Source organism: Rhinoraja longicauda, chromosome 3 (assembly GCF_053455715.1).
Source record: "Rhinoraja longicauda isolate Sanriku21f chromosome 3, sRhiLon1.1, whole genome shotgun sequence".
Taxonomy (NCBI): Eukaryota; Metazoa; Chordata; class Chondrichthyes; order Rajiformes; family Arhynchobatidae; genus Rhinoraja; species Rhinoraja longicauda.
Genome location: NC_135955.1, coordinates 71,564,712 through 71,591,801, shown reverse-complemented (window position 1 = coordinate 71,591,801; position 27,090 = coordinate 71,564,712). Strand labels below are relative to the sequence as shown.

Genomic DNA, 27,090 nt, shown 5'->3' with positions numbered 1-27,090 from the left:
ATCAAGTGTGTCCAATCCCTTAACAATTTTATATGTTTCTATCAGATCCCCTCTCACCCTTCTAAATTCCAGTGAATTCAGAGACACCTGCTAATTATACAAGCACAGAGAGCACAAAGTAAAGACAGTTAATTCTTTAAGTCACATATTAACGATAACAATGTAATGGTGATAGTGATATTGCATCATACTACAAAAATTCAAATAGTTGTAAAAAGTACATGTCAGTTTAGAACATTAATCGTTTGAAAGATACAGCGTGGAAACAGTCCCTTTGCCCCACTGGGTCCATGCCAACAATCAATCACCTGTTCACACTAGTTCTATGTTATCCCAGTTTTGCATCTGCTCCCAACACTTTAGGGGCAATTTTGCAGCAGCCAATTAACCTATAAACCCTCATGTCTTTGGGATGTAGGAGGAAATCGGAACACCCTGAAGGAACCCACGCAGTCACAGGGAGAATGTCCAAACTCCACAGAGACAGCACCCACGGTCAGGATCGATCCTGGGTCTCTGGCCCCACGAGGTAGCAGCTCTACCAGTGTGTCAATATGACACTTGTACAGCATAAATCCTTGAAAGAGATACTTCGGTTGTTGGTTTTTGAACTGTGTTTTATAATGGTAGGGCCAGACACTGTAAACCTCTGTTCCTATTCCACATGTGACATTTAAATTGGGATTGTATTCTCTCCCTCTAGCGTGCAAAAATTCATTTGAATAGAATGTGTTTTTTTTTTTCATTTTATATTTAAACCAGTTTTCTTGCTGGGAATAATGATCAGGGGAAAGTACACATTATATATTCCTGTGTTCTTTCAAAGACTCCCCGTTTTATATCCCTTTATAATTCATGCTTTTAAAAAAGAACAAAACTTTAACCTGAACTGTTTAACTTCGCTAAACTACATGAGTCTTGGGAAAGTCTCATTAAATTTCTTGTGGAGAACTTTTAAATTGGATGACCCATAGGATGTGGGCCATTAAAGTGACGCCAAGAGTAACCCACTTTTAAATATTTCAACTCATAAATGCTATCGGCGACACGGTGGCACAGTGGTAGCTTTGCTGCCTTACAGCGCTTGCGGTGCCAGAGACCCAGGTTCGATCCCGGCTGCGGGTGCTGTCTGCGCGGAGTTTGTACTTTCTCTCGTGGGTTTTCTCCGAGATCTTCAGTTTCATCCCACACTCCAAAGACATACAGGATTGTAGGCTCATTGGCTTGGAATAAGTGTAAATTGTCCCTCGTGTGTGTAGGATAGTGTAAGTGTGCAGGGATCGCTGGTCGGCGCGGACACGGTTGGCCGAAGGGCCTGTTTCCGCACTGTATCTCTAAACCAAGCTAAACAATCACTGTGATACACTAAGATTAACCTGACATTTAAAAAACTTTCTAAGTCATTTTTATTGAACCATCATTTTTTTCCACCTGCCTCAACCTGAATTTCAGTAAAAATCATACAGCACTTTTAAGACACAGATACCAAGCTGCTGAGACATTCCACCACGTTGTTTCTTTAACTGTCATGCAACCTGATACACCCATCGTACAGTCCTTAGCTTTTATAATTCCTCTTCTCCCCATCCTGCCTAAAGCACTGACCTAATTGTTTTCCTCCAACCTGCCATCACAAGGCTAGTCCTTCTCACTCCAGGCCTCAAACCACAATGCATGTCAAATGCTTCTCCACTCTTCTCCAAACCAAGCACAGGCCTAATCCTTCACAATCCCTCCCTAAACAGATCATCACAGCCCCATTCCTTCTCATTCCACCTCCATGACAAAGTTGGCTTGATCACCTCCGCCCTGGCTTGGACTATGTACAGGTCTGATTCTTCTTAACCCACCCCTCCAAGTCACAATACAAACTTATCCTTTTCACCCACACACCCCAAGCCCAACCACTTGAGAGGCCCGATTCCTCTTCTGATATCAAGTCAAGTCAAGTCAATTTTATTTGTATAGCACATTTAAAAACAACCCACGTTGACCAAAGTGCTGTACATCTGATTAGGTACTAAGGAAAAAACACTAGATCTCCTCTCCAAACCCCTTGGATTGCAGCAGTGGCCAAATTTGACCAAAGGTCATCAGCTATCCTGAGCATCAAAAACCAGCCTTGGACCTGACTCCAGGTTTGTTCCCCAAAATATGAAGTGCCCCTTCACGCTAAAGGCACAAATGAAGTTTCAATAGGGCACATCCATCAGCTTAAATGCGTCCTGTTGGAATGCACCCATTTGGGTGCATGAAATTTCCAAGCCAGTGCATCCACTGTGACAAGAGATGTAGGCACACTGTGGGTTAATGGGTTCACCCTTCATCTACAAGCATGAAGGCAGCCAGACCACATCATGCCAAAGATTTTGCTTTCATTGCTGTCCAGAAGTGTCCTTTAAGAAATAAACTTGGGAAGTTTCAATACTTTTTACAGTAAATGTAAAGTGATACCATTAACTGTACAAATTGTCTTTAAAATTGGTGATATTACTCACTTGGGCAGCTCATCACAGTGGCTGGTGAGGGGAGCAGGAAATGTTTAATTACACTGGGAGGTCAGCGATGAGCCATACAGTGAAGCAGCAGGAAAAAGATTACTTGCTAACATTAAGGCATATCCATGGTACGCTGTTCTGGGGCTGGAAGCGCTCCATTCTCCAACATGTCTCTCAATAATCTGGGGAAAATAATCACTTAAAAAAAAAGAAATATTGCACGGCAACACAAACCGGTCGCACTTTCTTCCTCTGCTGGAGTTCGACGGGAACTGTGATAGGCTCCGTTCCCAGCAGTTACAGTTCTAGCCTGATGGATTTTCTGGCCTTGCATTCAATCCGATAACACATTAGATCTCAGCAAAATTTACATTGCCACTTTGATACCTGGATTAAGGGAGAAGAGAACCATGGAAACACAAAATAAAGGGAGGAAAAGGCCTTTCAGTCCTTCTACTTCTCTGCCATTCGTGACTGAACCTCAGTCAATACACAATCGTGCACTCTCCATATATCCCTTAATGCTTTTATGTCCAGAGATGGATCTCTGTCGTTAAACACATTCAGTGCCTTGGTCTTCACTATCTTCTGCAGCAGAAAATTCCACATGGTAAAGAAACGTTCCCTCATCTCAGACCTAAATGTCTTACCTGGAATCTGGTGATGGTGACCCCAATCAGGCTAAATATCCTGTGTCCTATCAGAATGTTGTACTTTTCAATGCAATCCCCTCTCTAACCCACAATCCCACTCAGTTTGTGATTGTTGGCAAACATGGAAACACTGCATTCAGTTCATTCATCCACATCTTTGATATACAGTTTAAATAGCTGCCGCCCCGGCACCATTTAGCGGTCAGGCAGCATCTGCATATTCAGAAGTGAAGTTACTGTTTCAGGTCAAAATAAAACATTAACCATTTTTCATTCCACAGATACTACCTAACCTGCTGACTGTTTCCAGCATTTTCTGTTTTGATTTCAGATTCAAGCACCTGCAGCTTTTCATTTTCATATCCTAGAGGTCACTACCTGCCACCCGTGAAATTCCCATTTACTCCTATTCAAACAATTTCTATGCGCTTAATTTTGTATACTAACCTCTTATGAGGAATTTTATCGATGTTCTGAAAAATCCAAGTATACCACATCCACTATGTTGAAAGACTGGATCGACTAGGCTTGTATACACTGGAATTTAGAAGGATGAGAGGGGATCTTATTGAAACGTATAAGATTATTAAGGGGCTGGACACGTTAGAGGCAGGATACATGTTCCCAATGTTGGGGGAGTCCAGAACCAGGGGCCACAGTTTAAAAATAAGGGGTAGGCCATTTAGAACGGAGATGAGGATAAACCTTTTCAGTCAGATAGTTGTAAATCTGTGGAATTCTCTGCCTCAGAAGGCAGTGGAGGCCAATTCTCTGAGTGCTTTCAAGAGAGAGCTAGATAGAGCTCTTAAGGATAGCGGTCAGGGGGTATGGGGAGAAGGCAGGAACGGGGTGCTGATTGGGAATGATCAGCCATGATCACATTGAATGGTGGTGCTGGCTCGAAGGGCCAAATGGCCTACCCCTGCACCTATTGTCTATTGTCTATTGTCACATCTTCTCCTTTATCTATTCTATGCTCATATCATTTTATACGTACAGTGCCCTCCATAATGTTTGGGACAAAGACCCATCATTTATTTATTTATTTATTTATTTACTCCACAATTTGAGATTTGTAACAGAAAAAAAATCATACGTAGTTAAAGTGCACATTGTCAGATTTTAATAAAGGTAGAAATTACAGTTGTGTTTATACATAGTCCCCCCATTTCGGGGAACCATAATGTTTGGGACACATGGCTTCATGGGTGTTTGTGATTGCTCAGGTGTGTTTAATTGCCTCCTTAATGCAGGTATAAGAGAGCTCTCAGCACCCAATCTTTTCTCCAGTTTTTCCATCATCTTTGGAAACTTTTATTGCTGTTTATCAACATGAGGACCAAAGTTGTGCCAATGAAAGTCAAAGAAGCCATTATGAGACTGAGAAACAAGAATAAAACTGTTAGAGACATTAGCCAAACCTTAGGCTTACCATAATCAACTGTTTGGAACATCATTAAGAAGAGAGCACTGATGAGCTTACTAATCGCAAAGCGTTTGGCAGGCCAAGGAAGACCTCCACAGCTGATGACAGAATAATTGTCTCTATAATAAAGAAAAATCCCCAAACACCTGTCCGACAGATCAGAAACACTCTTCAGGAGTCAGGTATGGATTTGTCAATGACCACTGTCCGCAGAAGACTTCATGAACAGAAATACAGAGGCTCCACTGCAAGATGCAAACCACTGGTTAGCCGCAAAAATAGGATGGCCAGGTTACAGTTTGCCAAGAAGTACTTAGAGCAACCACAGTCTGAAAAAAGGTTTTGTGGACAGATGAGACGAAGATTAACTTAGATCAGAGTGATGGCAAGAGCAAAGTATGGAGGAGAGAAGGAACTGCCCAAGATCCAAAGCATACCACCTCATCTGTGAAACATGGTGGTGGGGGTGTCATGGCCTGGGCATGTATGGCTGCTGAAGGTACTGGCTCACTTATCTTCATTGATAATATAACTGCTGATGGTTGTAGCATAATGAATTCTGAAGTGTATAGACACATCCTATCTGCTCAAGTTCAAACAAATGCCTCAAAACTCATTGGCCGGCAGTTCATTCTACAGCAAGACGATGATCCCAAACATACTGCTAAAGCAACAAAGGAGTTTTTCAAAGCTAAAAAATGGTCAATTCTTGAGTGGTCAAGTCAATCACCCAATCTGAACCCAATTGAGCATGCCTTTTATATGCTGAAAAGAAAACTGAAGGGGACTAGCCCCCAAAACAAGCATAAGCTAAAGATGGCTGCAAACCAGGCCTGGCAGAGCATCACCAGAGAAGACACCCAGCAACTGGTGATGTCCATCAATCAGAGACTTCAAGCAGTCATTGCATGCAAAGGATATGCAACAAAATAATAAACATGACTACTTTAATTTACATGACATTTCTGTGTCGCAAACATATAGGGAGGACTATGTATATACACAGCTGTAATTTCTACATGGTGAAACCAAAATGTGTAAAAATGGCCTTTATTAAAATCTGACAATGTGCACTTTAACCACATGTGATTTTTTTTTATTACAAAGCTCAAATTGTGGAGTACAGAGGCAAATAAATAAATGATGGGTCTTCGTCCCAAACATTATGGAGGGCACTGTATATTATCTAAGTGTCTTTTATTGTGTCCTGTATAATAGTCTCATATTTTCCCTACCACCAAAGTTAGGCTAACCAGTCTGTAGTTTCCTGTTTTCTCTCTTCCATCTTTAAATAGTAGGGTTACATTTGTTATCCTCCAATCTGCAACAACTGTTATTGTCTCTTGAATTTTGTAAGATGATATCCAATATACCCACCATTCCCATGACCACTTTGTTGTGTACTCTGTGATCAAATTATTAGGGCTGGAGTTGTATTACCATTCATTTTCCTGCTTTTATGATTTCCTTTAATGCCTCCTTTTCATAAATCCCTTTGTTGTTGTCAGTAGTTGGTTTATTTTTGTCATGTATTGTAAGATAGTTTTTTTTAAATTTTGCAATCCAGAAAAATCATATCATATATGAATATGATCATACCATTCACATTCAACAGGGAATGCAAAGAAAAAAATAAATGGAGTGCAAAATATAGTGTTACAGAGAAAATGCAGATTTAAAAAAGTACAATGGCTGTGACGAGACAGATTGGGAGATCGAGACTATACCCTTACCTTATGAGAGGTCCATTCAATAGTCTAATAACAGCAGGGAAGAAGCTGCTCCTGGATCTGTTGGTAAGTAATTTCTAGGTTTTATATCTCTACCTAATGGGGGAGGGGAGAAGAAAGAATGAGCAGGGTGAGTGATCTTTGATTATGTTGACTGCTTTTCCAAGGCAGCATGAAGTTGCGTGATGGACTGGGCTACATTCACATCTCTCGTCAATATCTTTCTGTCTTACACAGAGCAGTTGCCAAATTATGTTGTCATGCATCCCGACAGAATGTTTCTATGGTGCTTCTGTAGAAATTGTTGAGTTATTGGAGACATGCCAAATTTCCTGTCTTCGGAAGAGTAGAGACATTGATGTATTTGTTTGGCCATCGCATCAAAGTAGTTGGAGTAGGACAAATTGTTGATGATATTTACATTAGGAACTTGAAACTGTCAACTATCTCCACTTCAGCACCATTGATGCTTCCTGACGTCGATGACCATTGCCTTCATTTTGCTGACATCGAGGGAATGCTTGGCACCATGTTACTAAGCTGTTTAATCTGCTTTCTGTACTCAGTCTCGTCATTGTTCGAAATCTGGCCCACTATGGTGGTGTCATCTACAAACTCGTAATTGGACATAGAGCAGAATTTAATAGCACAGTCGTGAGTGTATGGAGTATAATAAGGGGCAGAGAACATATCCTTGCGTGGCTTATCATGAAAGATATTTTGTGCCTCTCCTTACTGATTGTGGGCTATGAGTTAGGAAGTCAAGGATCCATTTGCAGATGGAGATCCTGGGGTCTGAGGATGTACTTGGTTGGAATTATGATATTGAAGGCAGAGCTATGGACTATAACTATGAGTATGATGTATGTGTCCTTGTTATCCATATGTTCCAGGGAGATGGCATCTGTCCTGGACCTGTTGCGATGATCAGGAAATTGCAGTGGATCAATGCTGTCTGGGACAATGGTGATGTGCGTTGTGACCAGCCCACAAAGCACTTCATGATGATAGACATCAGGCCCACCAGCCAATAATCATTAAGATCTGCTACATTGCTTATCTTCCTCACCGCCTTGATAGTGATCCTTTTAAAACTGGTGTGAACCACAGATTGGTGAAGGGAGAGGTTTAAAGATGACCTGAATACTCCTGTCAGCTTGGTCACTGGACACGGTAGATCTGGGTCAGTTGCTTTGTGCAGGTTCACTTTCAAGGCGGCCGATTTGACATCTATGCTGGTGACCATTGAAAGCACTTACACCCACATTATTTAAGTCCGCTTATGTGAAGAAGCAACCAAATATTTATTTAATTGTGCTGCTATTTCTTTGTTCCCCATTTTTAATTTTCTGATTTCTGACCAGATGGTGCCAACATTTGTCTTCACTACTCTTGCGCTTTTTACATAATTTTGAAGCCTTTACAGTCTGTCTTTATGTTCCTCACAAGTTCTATGCTCTATCTTTCATTTCTCAATCAAGCTCAGTTCTTTATTGCCTAACTTCCAATTCTCATGGCTTTGACTTTCGCTGGCAGCATGAAATGCCTCTTTTTGGATCTAGTACTGTACTTCACATCCTTGTTGGCCATGTCTGGGTCACTTTTCCATAAGTGTCTTTGCTACACTTAAAGGTAAGTATCATTGTTGTAGTTCCTGCATTCACCACTAAATAATCAGTCATTGTCCATCCTTTGTTTTATCTTTTATGTTCTTGTGGTTCTGCTCTTTAATATAATCCCCAGCTGCTTTCTATCAGAATGCTTTTCCTCAATCCTGCCTGAGGATGATACCCACATGAACCATGACAAGTCAATCCTTCCACTCCCATTTCTTTTCCAACACATAGATGTCCTTGTCCACAGTGTCTTGTTCTCCAGTGCAGAAGGCATTGCCTATTCATCCATGCTATTTGTTTCAACAACCCCTTCCTTTTTATTCCCCGGACATGTCCTCCCCATAGTCCCCACACTTTTCCACAAAGATGTCAAAAACCTCAGATATATTAAATAAATCCAGGGACCAAGGATCCTGAAGTATCAGCTTTTAGAATCCTCTACTTGCTCCCTCTGGGAATAAGGAATACTGCTGTTAGCAATTTTTGGGCATTGATGTCTGCTACACAAGAAATCAAAGATTGTTGTGTGTGCTGGAATTGACATACATACCAGAATCCTTAAAATTAAACGAGAACAGTCAGATTATAGACGATTTCACATTTGGGGCATGCTTTCTAATCTGTAAAAAGTAATGTTTGTTTTGGAGCAAACAGATCAAAATTGGTAAAAGATAGTCGGAGCGAAAGCTGGTTATTTAATGAACGATATTTTAATTTACATTAATAATTTGGATTTAGGGATAATTCATTTTTCAAAATTTGCAGATATTCCAAAACTAAAGGTCCAGTCAATACACGGCAACAATATACTAATGGCGTCAGCATTAGAAACCTCTAAAACTGGACAATTAAATGGCAAATAAACTTCAGCATAAATGTATGTGAAAATGTACACTTTGGTGGGAACAGAAGTGTCCTTATTCACACTGTAACAAATCATACGTGGATATATATTGCATGATTGTGCTGACAAAGCACCTGTCTACTACATAAGGGCCATACAATTTCTTTTTTTAATTGTGCGAGATGGCACAATAAACAATGATCTACAACCATTAGGAAAGATTGAGTAGGTTGGTGCACTTTTCTTTGTAGTAAATTCTCGGACAGACCGGCAAAAGAGCATTCACATTTGTTTCCAGGGAATGAAATCAGACAGTCATTCTTTAGCCTGAAGAAGAGTCCCGACCAGAAATGTCACCTATCCAGGTTCTCCAGAGATGTTGCCTGACCCATTGAGTTACTGCAGCAACTGGTGTAACTGTGCCTGGTGTGTAAACCAGCATCTGCAGTTCATTGTTTCTACAGTTATTTTTTACTGTGTTTGGAATCAAAGGAGAGTATATTACTCTTTTGGACATTGGGTTATAAATGACATGGACAAAAGTAGAGGAAAAAGCATAGTGTTGTTAAAGAAATTAAGAGAATAGTTTTGAGTCCCACCTAGTGACAGAGTGAACAGCAAAATTGTTCTTGCGCCGCTCATGATCAGATCAGTATCAGAAAATTTAAGGCAAAATGTGGCTAGATATTAGAATAAGAGTAAGCAATCCACCAAATTATCCCAAACGTGTTATACATTTTTGATACAATAGTCAGCAAACCTGATAGTTACAGACCCATGAGTGGTTAGTTTATTAAGTGAAATAAATACATGGATACAAAATTGCAAGAATATGATTGGTGGAGATAATTTTTGGAAATGATATTTATTGGACAGTTTCCATGTAACAAATTAGTAAGTAATTATCAACATTTCTTTTCTTGCCTGGTATGACAGAATTTACAAGATATAGTTTATAATCATTGACCATCGCTCTAGCAAAATAAATCAAATTTATAAACTGTAGGAAAAAAATCTATATATAAGAAAATGTCCCCAGAAACAAAGCGAGCATGAAAGACAAGATGGCTAATCAAGTATTCCTTCCACAAACCATGTACAACATATTCTATTATAAATAACACCAAACCCAGTTAGCCCCATGAATAAAAGTCCTGCAAATTTTCTCTTCGCCAAAGAGTAAACTAAATGAAATATTGTTGCATCCGCCTTTGCACCCGACATCATTTATTCTCATCCAGTTATCACGACATTCAGTTGCCACAGAACAGGAGTCATCATATCCCATTAATCTTTTTTGACAGTAGTCATCATTATAATTCTCAATCTCATTTCAAACCGGATACTTAAACAGCTCTTTTTTAAATAGAAATCTTGAACAATACTTCATTATCTGAGAATCTAGTTCAGAAATCCCACTAATTGGATAGGAAATCCTTCTAATCTCAAATCCTGCTGAAGGCTTTGTTGAAATGATTTGGATGTGAATAAAATTTCTTATAAAGTAAATGAAGTGCCTCAATAGGCAATATCTATCAGCCATGAAACATAATGGTTTTTATGAGTCACTTGGAAATTGTGTACGCGTCTTGAAGATTAGGTAAAGGCTTCTGATCATTTTGCCTATTTATGCAAGACACAACCATAACCCTGCAATGTCAACAGAAATAATAAAGTGGGATGAGAAGAAATAACACACCACTATAATAAAACTACACAACTCTTTCCAGTAGACATAAGGGTGTAAATTCACTAGACACCAGAAAAAAACATTAACAATGTTTTGTTTTCTTAACAAACTACTTTGAATGTTGAAAAGATGTTTTATCCCCCCCGTATATTTTGCATTAGCTACTTTTCTTTGCATCCTTCAAAGTATGCAGGTTTAAGATTATCTACAGAATATTACAAAGTCCCAAAATGGGATGTTATTTTTATTACTATTCAAAAAATGCATGAAATCATGGCACATTCAAACTCAAATAAAATTAAACTGGGGGAAAACCTAGTGTATGTCTGTCCACATGCGTGTTAGGGGCGTTGGGAGAGAGCAGAAAGGTGGAAGTTTTCTACACTTTTTTTTAAGCAATGGCCTGAATGCAACTTTAAAAAGTATATGGCACCTGCATTGAAATACCATCAAATTCACTGCCCGATAGGGATCTGTCGATTATTGCAGTAGTTTCTCCTGAGCTCCAGTTAATCAGCCACAGGGAATAGCCACTTGCATCCCATGGCGTTGGCATTTCACTTTGACCCGGGCCAATCAGCCCCAAAGGAAAAACTTCATTGATTGAATGGTTACAGTCTCATAGGCTTCACACATCTTAAAAATTACACATGTTGGGGAAGATTAAAGAGAACAGTACTTTGACACTTAGAGGTGATTTGGAAGAAGTCTGCAAAATCATGAACTGAAACCAGATAGTTTTGGAAACATCCAGCAGATCATGCAGCATATATTGGAAAGAGAAACAGAATTAACCATTAATCATAACTACAAAATGTTAGATATCAAACGTTTTAAATTGCAGTAAAGGGTTTATGGTGGATTGCTATGGCAAGGTGGAAATGATTTAATACATGCCTTGGTGTTGAGTGAGGGGCTGAAGGCTTAGCAATCACAGGTAGTTGTGTGAAGATAAATTAGAAAATAATTTTTTTGAAAAAACCTGTCAAGAACTGAGAGATGTAGAACACTACAGTTGCTGGAAATTTGAAACGTTAGAGGATTTTGAAAGTAGCAGCAAATGTGGCGGCGCCTTTGGAAATTAACGATGGAATAAAGGTTACATGTGGGTGATATCTCGTGAGAACAGCTAGGCCTGAGACACATCAGAAATACTCGTCATTGGAATTACTGATTCCATATTGTGTCCTGAGAACTATAATGTGCCTTGTCAGAAAATGAAATATTGTTTGCGAGTTTATATCGAGATTTGTTGGAACAACGAAAGAGAGGAAGACAGCAAAGTAACCGTGAGAGTGGAATGGAGATTTAAAATGACAGGCAACTGGCAGGACAGGATCACCTTTGTATTCCTAACAGAGATGTTCTGCAAAGTGTGCACACAATCTGCTTTTGATTTCAAATGCAGTGCATTAAATTGAAAGTAATGTAAATAAATTTGTTTTTTAATCTCTGACCATTGTCCAACCATCTGTCTATAAAGACCCTTCTCGCCTTACCAAGCTTTCTCCTGCCCCACCTCTTCCAGCATTCTTTCAACCTCCCTCCCCCCTCCCAAACAGTCTGAAGGGGCCCAACCCAAAACATCACCTATCCATGTTCTTCAAGGATGCTGCATGACCCACTGAGTTACTCCAGAACTGTATTTTTTTTTTTGCAAGTAAATTATTGTTTTGCCATTAAACATTGGAATCCATGGATTGGGGACTTCTTTCCTTTCCATCACCCGGTGATCCAACACACCTGTCAGGTGAAGCACTAATGCACCTTTGCTTCTTGCAGTGTTACTCTTAATGCTCATGATGTGGTCTATTCTGTGCTGGAGATTGGGTGACCACCTTGCAGAACATCTCTGTTCAGTCTGCAAGAGTGAGCCCTAGCAACAACTTGACTGTTATTTCCATTTTTGAATGCACTTCCACTTTGATCACTCTTGCCTCTTACAATGTTTCAATAAAGTCCAAAGCAAGCTTAAGGAATAACATCTCACCTTCAAACTGGGCACCTTACAGTTGTCAGGAGTTGCCATACAATTCAAATTAAGATTGTGTAATTGGTCAATTGATCAAAATGTAGCGGTAGAGTTGCTGCAATGCAGCACCAGAGACCCAGGTTCCATCCTCCCTACAGGTGCTTGTCTGTACGAAGTTTGTATGTTCTCATTGTAACCTGTGTGGGTTTTCTGCGAGATCTTCAGTTTCCTCTCACATTCTAAATACATAACCAGTTTGTAAGTTAATTGGCTTGGTATAAATGTAAAATGGTCCCAAGTGTGTGTAGGATAGTGTTAGTGTGCGGGGATCGCCGGTCGGTGTGGACTCGGTGGGCCTGTTCCCGCGCTGTATCTCTAAACTAAAAAACAAAATCCCATTTTCTCACCCACTCCCTACACACGAGGGGCAATTTACCGAGGCCAATGAACCTAAAAATCCTCAGGTCCATAGGATGTTGGAAACTGTAGCACCCAGGGAAAAACCGACACAGATAGCACCCCAGGCCTGGGTCAAATCTGGATCTCTCACACTGTGAGGCAGTGGCTTCACCAGCTGCCCCAGTGTTTCTCTCTACCTGATCCATTGAGTCCTTTCCAGCATTCTTTTATTTCCGATTTCCAGCATCTGCTTCAAAATGCATATCACACTTCCAGTGTGTTTTTTGTTTCCTCTCTCCCCTGCTCCCACCATCTTAAAATCATTTGATAGATCAATTGTGATTTTAAAAGCTTTTGCTACCTTCCCTTAACCTGAACCACCATCTTCTGCACCCTATGTTCTACACGCTCCTCCATGGCAATGGCAGCATTCACTCTGACTCTCCTGCAGCTCCGGGCCTCACATACTGAGACCTGCAATGGACTTCAACTCTAATTATTCCTCTGCCGGATCCACACCTCCAATCAACATACCATCGCTTACCTGGACTCCACCAACGATCACAAGCTTGCCGGTCACCCGACCGGCCCCTCCACAGACAAGCAAGACCCCCCCCCCCCCCTCCTCCTCCGCTCTTTCATATCATTCTGACTTTCTCGGTCTCAACTCACGTCATTTCCTTTGTCGTCTCTACCCCTTCTTTGCACCTTGAATTTTTTTTTTAACAAACATTTTCTTGTTCAGTTGAAAGATCATCATGCATGTGATTGTTGCTCCTCTCTCCACCTATGCCACCAAACCTGCTGGTTCAGATTTCCAGCACTAGCAGCGTTTCGCTTTTCAATTAAAAATTAAGCCCTTTAATATTATGAATGGATTGGGCAAGTGAAGGGAATGCAAAAATTGGGCCTTCAATACAAAATAGTTATTAATACAAAAGTGGCATAGAAGTTATTTGCTGAACAGAGAATTGTTAGGATGGGCTAACCACGGAGGTGGTTGGAATAAATCAGTTAGATGTTTTCAAAAGGACATTAGTTGAATGAGATGATTGATAACATGGGCGCTGAAGGCCTGTGATGGAATAGACATGGGTGAAGACATGCTTACTATATGAACTTAGAGACTAGTGGCATGTTTCTGCTCTTTGTTTTTTTTCCCCGGCAGATAGTTTACTGTGCTCAGTAGTCTCTGAACTGGTTCATAGTTCCAGGTTACAACCAATAAAATGAGTTGGTTACTCCATGATGCTCAAGGCCTCTCACTACACCTTGAAGAACAGGAATGGCAGCAAGCTAAGGACCACTCAGTTGTGGGATTCCCAAGGTTTAGCACAAATGCCAGGTTGTTTTTTAACTATTCAGATTGGAAGGATGCCGGAGTGCATCTGCATAGAAAGTATTCCCTGTTGTTCTGAACACTGACACGGCAGTCTTTGCCTGTTGAATTCAACATGTGTAATGCCGGAAAAGCATAAACCGAGATTAAAACCTCTTACACAGAAAACACTCTTTGTTAGTGAAATCTCCAAATTAAAATCATTCACATTAATTATTGACTCCAAAACTCTCAGATACATTCAAAGAAAGAATTAAACAGACAGGTACAATACTTAGAAATGGCTGAATCTTACATAAAAACAAGACAACTCTGCAAGACCTGAGAAAATCCAATCTAATTAAAAATTGACAAACCTATTTATCATGAATGCTGAGGTTTTGAGGCATGACCCCACAGAGACTTCCAATTAGATACACCATATTGCTCCTGTGAGTTGACTCTATTTGTTCAGTTTCAGTATGGACTACAAAAAAGGTTGCCTTTACCACACATCAGTTAAATTGCCCTTTCTTTTTCCTTGCTACCTCCTCCTCATTTTTAGCTGAGTCAAAGAACTTTGAAGCAGATCATACAACTGGCCTGTTCAATTTATATTTCATAACAATTGCATATATTTGAAACACGCACACACATTAATAGACAAATTATTTTTAAGGTTCCTACATTTTTCTGTGAAACTATTTATCTCCATTGAACCTTTAACAAATTAAACAAACATAGATTTCTACACTGCATATACCTCTTCCCTTAACATCTGATGACGCATGTAATTCAGAAAATGTCATAATTAATTATCTTACGCAAGCAAGAAGAAACTGTAATTATATATTCTGGATCTCTTTGGTCAAAAATGGACAAAAGACAGCTTATTGGTGTTAGGATTAGTTTTCTCACTGGATATGTTCATTTAAAGGCAAGTCTTAAATAACACAATAATTCAGTGTAATTTTGTCAATTTTAATTATCACCTTCGGTCACTTTCTTGTGTTAATTAATAAAGTGTTCAGGCATAATATTTACAACAATTTTATAACTGGCAAAAATGTGTTTTATTTAGATTTTTGTATTATAAAAATTATGTCCTACACAAGCTATTTCTGAACAACTGTGTAGGTGAAATAAAACGTAAAAACAGTAACAAAGTACATCAACATTATTGGACCTGCTGGCTACAGCTAAATCTGGATTTGGGGTAAAAACACTCCATTGATTCTTTTACCTACAGTAAAATCATCGCTATTCTTCATCATCAGTAGTAATTGATTATTTCATGGATGAATGAAGCTTAATAAAATGGAATTCAGATTTTTAACCAAGCTTATTAATAAATGAGATGCAATCTCAGAGATTAACAAAGAGAGGAGTTGTTAAACAAAACTATAACCAGATGAAATTAACAGACTATAGTCATATTTGAAAATTCCCATTTCATCCATTAGGGGCTCAGATGGAGCAATGAGCAGAAAGTATGTTGTAGAAAAGACATACTTTTAACTTTAAACTATTACATTGCAGTAGATTTGATTACAGCTGTTTCAAAGACAAAATGACAACTGGCGTCAAATAATTCATAAAATAAAACCACTTGGGTTAAAAACAATACCTGCTCCCAATTATTAATGTTCCTTTAAAAATAAACTCCTTCCATGGATATCTAAAAATCCATGATTTCAATCTTCAAAGCCAGGGAAAGGGTTGTCAAAACAGGAACAGAAAATGGAAATGTACTGTCTTTTTTGTGGTTATTAATTCAGTTCGACACAGCTTATTATTTTGTGATGGTCTCTTGCAACCACTCTTTACTGTATTTAAGAATTTGAGACTTACAAGAACCACACAATTAGTTTACACAAAATAATTCTCAGCATTATGATGCTGTTGATGTATTCGGAATCCATCCCATCTGATAGGCTCGTTCCAGTGTCCGCTTGCAGTCTTGCATTACAGTGCTAAAGGTGATATGTGGGTATTCTTGAACTAGACGTTCTACTGTATCTTCATTCACCTATAAAACAGATTTCAACACAGAAAAATATTAAACTCTTGTTTTTCCCTCATGTTTCATCTCTGCTCTTGCTGTGATGGAGATCTACAGGTAGCTCGAGGGTATCTTGTGCAGGTGGTCATACTTCAGTTACAAACCAGACACCGATTGTAGGGAGCTGCTTTAGTGCGAGACCATAGCCCAGTCTGCTCTTAATCACATCAGAAATCAGCATGTGCATGATTTCCATCGGGGTAACTGGGCGGAAATTAGTATTGAATATCTTGGCTGACTAACTCTTCGGTAGTGTGACAGCATTAAAACTCGTATCTCCACTACACTCTGCCCAATGTCAGCTTAGTATTTTAACCAATGTGATGAGACAACAAATTTATAATTTTGGCAGGCCTGCAAAGTGGGAAATAAAACAAAACCATCAAAAATGTTTTTGAAATTGTTTCTAAATTCCACGAAACCAAACAAAGAATATTCAAATCTCAGTGATAGCAAGTCCGTTGACACTGGTATATTAATAACATTTTTGCAATTGCTTGAAAAATCACAGCTTACTGTCCATTATAATTTATGCCAAATATTTACTCACCAAATCCTCATTGTTTCACTGTGGGATCTGAATATTTAAATCTTTAAAATTAGTTCTCTGAATTCTAGCCTGCACTGAATTCCTCCAGTAACATAACTCTAATATTAGCAAACCCATATTAGGTTTTATACAATTCAGCATTTATGTATTTATTTTATGCATCACTTTTAATGTTTGCCTGCCTATTAGCATATAATTTAATAATCAAGACATCAATCTATTTATACTATTTAAAATAACTGACAATTATTAATGTTGATGCATATACAGCCTGCCCCCTGGAGAGACCATACAATTAACTGTTCATCTAAGTTGAACCATTTTAACAACTCAATTTACAAAGTTTAAAATAGTCTTGCCAATGTCATTAAAGCAGAGTTCTTAACATTTTTAAAACTATAAAAATTAACCTTCTCTGAAATTATATTATGTATGGGATTGCATAAACCAAATGGCCCTCACAACTGTAAAATAAGTTATTTTTAAAAACAAGACTATTGTAAGGACACCCATAAATCAATCCCCAAATCCCAGGCTTTGGATTGTTTTACCACCTACACTTATCTTTGCTAACTCTCTGCCAAAGTCTTGCACACAGAATCGTACACTATGGACAAAGTTCTGAACTGCTCAATGATGTCCGTTGGCATGTCAGTGTCCCACAAGTGGAAGAGACCCACCCAAAATGGCAGCAGACGTGGCACACATGCAGGAAGTTGCAGTATGAAAGTCCTCAACATTGACTCCTGGACATGAAGTCACCTACGATCAGGTTAAACATGGGCAACAGAGCTGCCTCCTGATTAGTGTCTATTGTCCTCCCTCAGATTATGAATTGGTGTTCCTCCTTCGATGAAGCACTGAAAGTATCAAAGTTACTAAATGTATTCTGGGTGGGGGTCTTCAATGCTCATTGCCAAATGTGGCTTCACTGCACAATAACCAAGCTGGCAGAGTCTTAATGCACAGGCCAGACAGGGTTTGTTGCAGGTAGCGAGCAATCGAACAGCAAGAACAAACAGATTTCCTCATCCTCACCACTCTGGCTGTGGCATATGCATCTGTTCATGACACTCCGCTGTACAACTGTAGAGGTAGAAATCTCCTTATGGAGACAAATTGATACCTTCATATTGAGGATACTTTCCACCATCCCATAGAGTCATACAAGAGACCCTTCATCCCATAATCATCAAGCATCAATGTACACTCATTCCATTACAGAGAGTAGTGCGTTCGGCACTACACTCGTCCCCCTGAAGGACCTATACATCAGGAGGTGCAGATCCAGAGCAAGCAAGATCATGAGGGACCCCTGCCACCCCAGTAACGGACTGTTCCAGATGCTACGATCAGGCAAACGCCTCCGCTGTCACGCTGTGAAAACGGAGAGGATGAGACAGAGTTTCTTCCCACAGGCCATCAGGACTGTCAACTTTTATAACCATATAACCATATAACAACTACAGCACGGAAACAGGCCCGTTCGGCCCTACCAGTCCACGCCGACCACTCTCCCTGACCTAGTCTCATCTACCTGCCCTCAGACCATAACCCTCTAATCCCCTCTTATCCATATACCTATCCAATTTACTCTTAAATAATAAAATCGAGCCAGCCTCCACCACTTCCACCGGAAGCCCATTCCATACAGCCACCACCCTCTGAGTAAAGAAGTTACCCCTCATGTTACCCCTAAACTTTTGTCCCTCAATTCTGAAGCTATGTCCCCTTGTTGGAATCTTCCCCACTCTCAAAGGGAAAAGCCTACCCACGTCAACTCTGTCCGTCCCTCTCAAAATTTTAAAAACCTCTATCAAGTCCCCCCTCAACCTTCTACGCTCCAAAGAATAAAGACCCAACCTGTTCAACCTCTCTCTGTAGCTTAAGTGCTGAAACCCAGGCAACATTCTAGTAAATCTCCTCTGTACCCTCTCCATTTTGTCGACATCCTTCCTATAATTTGCCGACCAGAACTGCACACCATACTCCAGATTCGGCCTCACCAATGCCCTGTACAATTTTAACATTACATCCCAACTTCTATACTCGATGCTCTGATTTATAAAGGCAAGCATACCAAACGCCTTCTTCACCACCCTATCCACATGAGATTCCACCTTCAGGGAACAATGCACAGTTATTCCCAGATCCCTCTGTTCCACTGCATTCCTCAATTCCCTACCATTTACCCTGTACGTCCTATTTTGATTTGTCCTACCAAAATGCAGCACCTCACACTTATCAGCATTAAACTCCATCTGCCATCTTTTCAGCCCACCCTTCCAAAAGGCCCAAGTCTCTCTGTAGACTTTGAAACTCTACTTCATTATTAACTACACCACCTATCTTAGTATCATCTGCATATTTACTAATCCAATTTGCCACACCATCATCCAGATCATTAATGTAAATGACAAACAACAGTGGACCCAACACAGATCCTTGGGGTACTCCACTCCACTAGACACTGGCCTCCAACCTGACATACAATTGTCAACCATTACCCTCTGGTATCTCCCATTCAGCCATTGTTGAATCCATCTCCAGACACTAAATTTATGTCTACACTATAGTAACTTATTAACTTTATTTATATGCTGTAACTGTAATTCTTTTTTGTGCACAATCCGCAGGCATTGCCACTTTCATTTCACTGCACATCGTGTATGTGTATGTGACAAATAAACTTGACTTGACTTGATTATATTCACGTTATTGGGGTAGAATTAGGCCATTCGGCCCATCGAGTCTACTCCGCCTTTCAACCGTGTCTGATCTCTGCACTACCGTCCAATCTCATTTTCCTGCCTCCTCCCCATAACCCTCAACACCCGTTCCAATCAAGAATTTGTCTCAATCTCTGCCTTAAAAAAATCCACTGATGCCCTCCACAGCCCTCTGTGGCAATGAGTTCCCCAGATTAACTACCCTCTGACTAAAGACTATATTCTCCCGACATTCCCATCAATTCATGCCCCCCCCCTCGGATTTTATCACTCACCTACACACCAGGTGCAATTTTCAATAGCCAATCAACCTACCAACCCGCATGCCACAGGGACATGGGAGGAACTCTTTTCACCCAATGGGGGTATGGAATCTGGAACACATTGCTTGAGTGCAAAGTAGAGGGAGGTATTCTCACATTTAACAAGCTGGGGGAGCATTTAAATCACAACTGTAGAAAGCACTGTTCAATGGGATTAGTACAGATGGGTTCTGGAGCTAAGCGTTGACATGGTGGGCAGAAGGGTTCGTTTCTGTGGTGCACGATTCTGTGCTGGAAGCAACACCATGCACACAAAAACGAAGACCTGTTCGCCCAGTGAAGCATGTGCTAAACCCACAAAACAGCCTGCAATAGACAAAGTTAAGCCAGCTCACAACCAATGATCAGCTCCAATCAATGTAATCCAGCACATCTAGCTAGGAACATGGTGGAAAGTAAAACAGTTAATAGGAACAGGTAAAACACTGCATTTACTGTATTTATTCTTAGAGTTGCATTGTTGACTAGAATGTGAAGGCCGAAGCTCAGCTAAGAGCCGAAAAGAGAAAGGAAGTTTAAAGTGATCTCCTTCACACTGACAGAGTGGCCAGATACTGACCAGTTCTGAAGGTCAAAGTTAGTAGTAAGGCTTGATGACAAATCGACTTGGGTTTTAGAAACAGGAGTAGGCTATTTAACCCATGAAGTTTGTTCTGACAGTCAGTTATATCATCTTTGATGTGTACCTCAACTATGATTCATATCCCTCGAAATGTTACTGAACAATCCATCAATCTGGGGTTTGGACATTGTAACTGCTCCAGCCTAAACAGCTTTAATATGTTTCCTGATCCCTTTTTTGAACAGCTTGTTCTAATTTGGTTTTCATACCCCAGTTACTTACTTCTTCCAAAGAAGAATAAACTATTTCCGCATTAGAAGAATTAACTTTTCTGTATCTACTTATCATTTCAAATATATCAGTAAGAGTAGCTCTCAACAATCTAAGCTCCAAGAAAGAGAAGCCAGATTTATGTAATCTGTCATCGTCACTTTACCCTTTACAGCCTAATATCACTTTGATGAATCTAACCTATATTCTTTCCTTGCTGAATAAATCCTTCCTGAGGCATGGTGCTGTAAACAGGACAATGTATTCCAAAAGATATCTGACCAAAGCTTGGCCCAACTGAAACATATTGGCCCTCTTGATTTATGGTACAAAGTATTTGCTACTCGTCAACAGCGATGTGAGATGTTCAAGCTGCTGATGGGTTGTCAAAAGATAGATTGGAAAGATAAAATGGATGCCACGTCACATAGAAACTAACACTATGCCCGTAGATGCTGTAAATGACGGACATTCCATGGATTAGTGGGTGCAGGGGGCATGGATCAACAATTATTCAGTGGTACTGCAGAGGCACAAAAATAATCTATTGCTGAAGCCATGTTTGGAAAATAAGAGTAGGACTAAATGTACTTTTTTCGTGTTCTTGTTCTATGCCTGTATGAAACTTTGCGAGTCTTCAAGGTACAACAGAGGTCTTTATTACAGTAACTCAATGCTGGCAGCAAAACAACTAAAATGGCTGCAACCACACAATCTGACTGAACACTCCACACTGTGTACAGCCAAGATAACCATGTACAAAACATCTCCCTTTGTCCTGTGCAGCACCACCTGCTGCACGGGAGGAGCAACGGGTCCTCCCACCCCACACAGTCCATCAAACATCACACTCTCCCTTGAACGTCTTTATTCCTGAATGAGTTGCCTTGGGGGAGTACCACGATTGCAACGTGTCGATCGACGAAGGACCACAGGCAGATCAGCGGGGAGTTCATCTGGTGGAACTTCGTCAAGCCAGGGGAGGAGCAAATCAGGCATTCCAGTGTCCACACGATTTGGCACCAGGGTATCCGACTGCTTGGTTCTGGTCAGGCGCTGCGCAGTTTTCGCTGGAGGAACGCGGCTTCTTAATTGGTCATCATGCCGTCGGCAATGTCCTTCTTGTCCTTGGACGGTATACATTTTGGTTCCAATGTAAGCCATGATCCTGCCAGCGCACCATTTGTTTCGTTTGTATAATTGCGATAATATACATAGTCGCCAATGTCGAATTTGGACTTGTTCGACTTCGTTGGCTGAGTGCGCACCGTGTTAAGAGTTACGGGTCGGGTTCAAAACTGATAGGGGAGAGCGCACTTGACGTCCGAGCATCATCTCCGCTGGCCTTCGACCGGTAATGCAGTTTGGAACAGTTCGATACTGCTGTAAGAAATCGCGCAATGCCAATTGTTTCGATTTCTTTTCAATTTGTACAGCACGTTTCATGGCTTGCTTGAAAATGCCGACGAGCCGTTCCGCCTCACCATTTGAGGGTGGATGAAAAGGTACTGATGTCAGATGCACAATTGAGTGATGTTTGCACCAGTCACTGAACATTTGCGAGGCAAATTGGGGTCCATTGTCACTTACGATTGTTAAGGGCAATCCCCAAATGGCAAACAAATCGTCGAGCGCAGAAGTGGTTGTATCGGTGGTTGGATATTTATTCATTTGGATAACATGTGGCCCTTTCGAATGAGCGTCCATGACGACCAGCCACATGTCCTCCAGGAATGGTCCGGCAAAATCTATGTGGATTCGCTGTCATGGTTGGTCAGGGACGGGCCATGGGGAGGTCTTTTCCGGCGGATTCGGCGCTGTTTCGGCACATGGTGTGCAGTCCTTGCAGTGGTCGGCTATATCGGCCTCGATATTCGGCCACCACACATGCATGCGGGAATCTGTGTCTTGTGCAACATTTTCAGAATTGGCGATCGCAGTTCTGTCGGAATGATCACTCAACAGTCGCGGAGCAGAATGCCATCCTTTGAGGAGATTTCCGTTTACGCATTCTGGAATGAGCAGAATTCCTTGTCCAGCTTGGGACTGTCCGGACACCCCTGAGTGACAAAATGTCGTACCTTCGACAAAATGGGGTCTGTGCTCGTATAGTTGGCGACCGTCCTTGAGGAGACATGGAAATCGGCGATGATCCGCGTGTTGAGCAAGTTCACGTCCGTCTCAATTTCCATAATTGCCTCCTCTTTATCGAACGTCAGGTCGGGTCCAATCGGTAGATGAGACAGTGCTTCGGCATTGGCATGCTCGGCAGACTGTCGGTAAATGATGCGGTAATCATATCCCATCATGATCAGGGCCCAACGTTGTAGACGCTGCAACGTCATGAGAGGCAAACTTTTCTCCGGACTGAAAATAGTCAACAGTGGCTTGTGGTCGGTGATGAGCAGGAAATGTCGCTCACTCAAATATTGGTGGAACTTCCGGACACCAAACACGATCGCCAGTGCTTCTTTCTCCACTTGGCTGTAGTTTTTCCTCGGCGGTCGTCAGCGTTTTGGATGCGAATACGATTGGTTCTTCCTTGTCGTTCTGCGCCGTTTATGAGATTACACAAGGATTACACCTGCTGCACGGGAGGAGCAATGGGTCCTCCCACCCCACACAGTCCATCAAACATCACAACTTTCATATTCAAGGACATTCAAATATAAAGGATGAGAGTTGGACCAATATTTGGAGAGCACAGATGGATCAATACTGGCTTGGAATACCCATTTCATTCTGAGTGATCAACTTTCAAATGTCCTTAATATTTTAAACTCAATTTTCAGGGCCTAAAATGAGATCAATGTAAGTTTTTAAAGAAAATCAAAAGCAACATAAAATAGGCTGTGATCTCACTATTGGTTGGACTAATTTTCGCTCATTTATTTTTAAAAAGCAGAGTAATTTGGCTTTAATATATTTTTTCTAAATACGATGTTGAACTCACACAAAAATCATTAATTGAAACAATCTGAAGTGTTGCATTATATCCACAATATAGAATATAATGGTACAATGAAACATCAAGACAAATTACAAGTCCACTTTTCACATCAAGAAAAAAGATACTTCAGAACATACAGTTTGCAACCTCTCAGATGCAAAAGGAACTTGGAACTTGGAAAAGGAACTGCTTAACACATTAATACTCATGACTCATAAGATTCTAATTCCTTAAATGTCAAAAAAAAATTGGACATAAAATACATGTGAAAGCTGGAAATACAAAATCACTGGTAAAATTAATATTATACACAAACACGTCCAGCCCACAGCCTCCTCACACATCACATCCTCTGGGATCATAATTATCCTAATTGGACAATTGAAGAATGTTTTTAAACCTCAGAATTATTATTAATTTTTAAATCACATATCTTATGCCAAAATATTTGATGTATAAACAGCCTGATAAATCAAAAACCAAAAATGGATGAATTCTGAGGCCTTAATTTAGATTAATTTTAGTTTAGAGATACAGTGCGGAAATAGGCCCTTCGGCCCACCAAGTCCGCACCGACCAGTGATCACTGCACATTAACACTATCCTACACACACTAGGGACAATTTACAATAATACCAAGCCAATTAACCTGCAAACCTCTACATCTTTGGAGTGCGGGAAGATTCAGAGAAAACCCACACAGGTCACGGGGAGAAAGTACAAACTCCATACAGACAGCACCCGTAGTCAGGATCGAACACAGGTCTCTGGCGCAGTAAGTCAGCAACTCTACCACTGCGCCAGCGTAATACCTGGCTGCTGAGAAGGATCAATATTTGAAATTTATTTTTGCTCAACAATAGAATAAAGGAGAGGATAAAGAATGTAGGGTGAAGACAGACACCAAAAGCTGGAGTAACTCAGCAGGACAGGCAGCACCTCTGGAGAGAAGGAATGGGTGACGTATTGGGTCGAGACCTTTGTTCACTTTGGTTAGGGATAAGGGAAACGAGAGATATAGACGGTGATGTGGAGAGATAAAGAACAATGAATGAAAGATATGTAAAAAGAGTCACGATGATAAAGGAAAAAGGGCAGTGTAGGCCGTTTGTAGGGTGAAAATAATAAGAAGGTGCAACATGGGTGGGGGAGGGATAGAGAGGGAATGCCAGGGCTACCTGAAATGAGAGAAATCAATATTCATACCACTGGGCTGTAAGCAGCCCAAGCGAAATATGAGATGCTGTTCCTCCAATTTGTGTTTAGCCTCACTGACAATGGAGGAGACCGAGGACAGAAAGGTCTGTGTAGGAATGGAAAGAAGAATTTGTGTCCGGCAACCTTCTCTCCAGAGATGCTGCCTGTCCCGCTGAGTTACTCCAGCATTTTGTGTCAACCGGGAGATCAAGTTGGTTCACATGGGCTGAGCGAAGGTGTTCCGCAAAATGATCTCCCAGTCTGCGTTTGGTCTCGCCGACGTATAAGAGTCCACATCTTGAACAATGGATACAGTAGATGAGGTTGGAGGAGGTGCAAGTGAGAGATTCAATTGTGGCATTTAAAAGAGAACTGGATAGGAAAATAAAGAATTTACAGGACCATTGCGAGAAGGTCAGGGACTGGAACCATTCAGATTGTTGTTGTGTGGAGCCAAAACTCAATAGGCCAGATGGTCTCTGTCTATACTGGAACTTTTCTGTTTTTCTATAAGTAATGCAGATCTTTCAGGCAAGTCAGGCAAATCTTTCTCGGCATTCACACATCCTGCCACCATCTCATGATTAGCAGAGATGACTAATGTCATTTAATCCAATCCAACTCATCAACTCAAATTACGTCAGCTGCCCTCTTCCTCCATTTAAGGTGGCTTTACCTCTGAATTAAGCATGTCAGATAACAGTGCCTGGAGTAACAGTGCAATTCCTTGGTGGTTTGCAAATTGACAATTACCAAAAGCTGAAGGTGAAGAGGCTTGATATTTATGATTTTAAAAATATTTTCAATAGTACAGAATGCACAGTTAATGGATTAATTCCAAATGCTTGAAGGATTAAGGTCTCTACTCTTTCTCTGTTTCTATGATCTGAATGAGTGCTACATAAAATGAGAAGGAACCCCAAATAGATTTTAAAAATTGGATTTTCATTTATTCATGAAAAGTAATGGGTGACATCCAAAACAATTGAATCTGCATCTCTAGATAAAAGGCATATTACTAGACATAGCATATGATTTGATTCTCTCTGCAACTTACCCATGGTAATATTTAAGTTTGCATACTGAAAATATAGTATTATTTTCTTTACTAGCAAAATTATGTATTGTTCAAAATCTATTAGCAACATTGAACAATAGATTATATCATGTGTTTCACTGTAAAGCAGAAGTCTTTATTTCTAAAAAGAGATCTTTAACTGTAGCTGCTTATTGAAACATGACAATTTAAAGTTACAGTTATCAAATGTTTTTCAAGTTTCAAATGCTTACAAGAACAAAAGAAAGGAGCACTGGACCATTCGGCATCTATGTCTTCCAAATCTGTGTCCCAGATGCAGATTGATCAATACAAGGTGACCAACTGTGAACACTTTGTTAATCTGAGTTTAATAAAGCAGATGAGTATCAAATAGTTGTTAAGTTTCAAGTAGATAGAGTGGTAAAGGTGGCATATGGTGTGCCAGCTTCATCAGTCGGGACATTGGGTATAAGATCAGGAAGCCATATCGCAGATTAATCAAACTTCGATTAGGCCACATTTGGAGTATTGTGTGCAGTGCATGGGGTGGTCACATGTATGTCAGCCCTAATGCAAAGTAGTTTTAGTCACTGAGCTCTGTTTTTTTCCAGTACTGTGGCTGGACTCAGTGGTCGTTTCAATGCCAATACTGGAGGTCTGATTCACTGGCATTGCAAGAACATATCAAGAGTCAAGCGTGTTTAATTGCTATATGTACCAGCAATAGGACAATGAAATTCTTAATTGCTGCAGCTTAACAGGCCCGTAAGTGCAATAACACAGAGAAATGTACAATAATCAGTGATATGTTGATAATAGTACTAGGTAACCATACGAGTGCAAAACTGAAGTCCGTAGTGCAACCAAAGACAAAGTCCATAGAAGATCTTAGTTGCTGAAGTATTGTCTAGTAGCGTCATGAGCCCGATGGATGCTGGGAAGAAGCTGCTCTTCATCCTGGTGGTCATGATTTTAAGGTTCCTGTACCTTCTTCCTGCTGGTTGTTGCAAAACGCGAGTGTGGTCATGGTGGCGTGGGCCACTGATGATATTGGCTGCCTTGATGAGGCAATGCCCCCTACCGATCTCTTTGATGGTGGTAAGGACACTACCTGTGATAGACTGGGCAATGTCAACCACTTACTGCAGCCTTATTCGTTCCTGGTCTTTTGAAATTGCCCAATCAGGCTGTGATGCAACAAATCAGTATGCTCTCAACTGTGGAAGATTCGATGGAGTATTCGTCCACATGCCGAATCTTGC

The 27,090-nt window shown here is 40.6% G+C and overlaps 1 protein-coding gene across 2 annotated transcripts in view; it reads right to left on the bottom strand.

The window, feature by feature from the left end:
- Positions 1-13,488: 13,488 nt before the first annotated feature.
- Positions 13,489-27,090, bottom strand: part of fbxl17 (F-box and leucine-rich repeat protein 17) — a 522,739-nt gene continuing 509,137 nt past the window's right edge. For both annotated transcript variants that reach the window (XM_078396384.1, XM_078396385.1), the window contains one exon: positions 13,489-16,175. In XM_078396384.1, the coding sequence (XP_078252510.1) occupies positions 16,038-16,175 (138 nt within the window). In that variant the 3' untranslated portion in view covers positions 13,489-16,037. The remainder of the gene's footprint in view (positions 16,176-27,090) is intronic.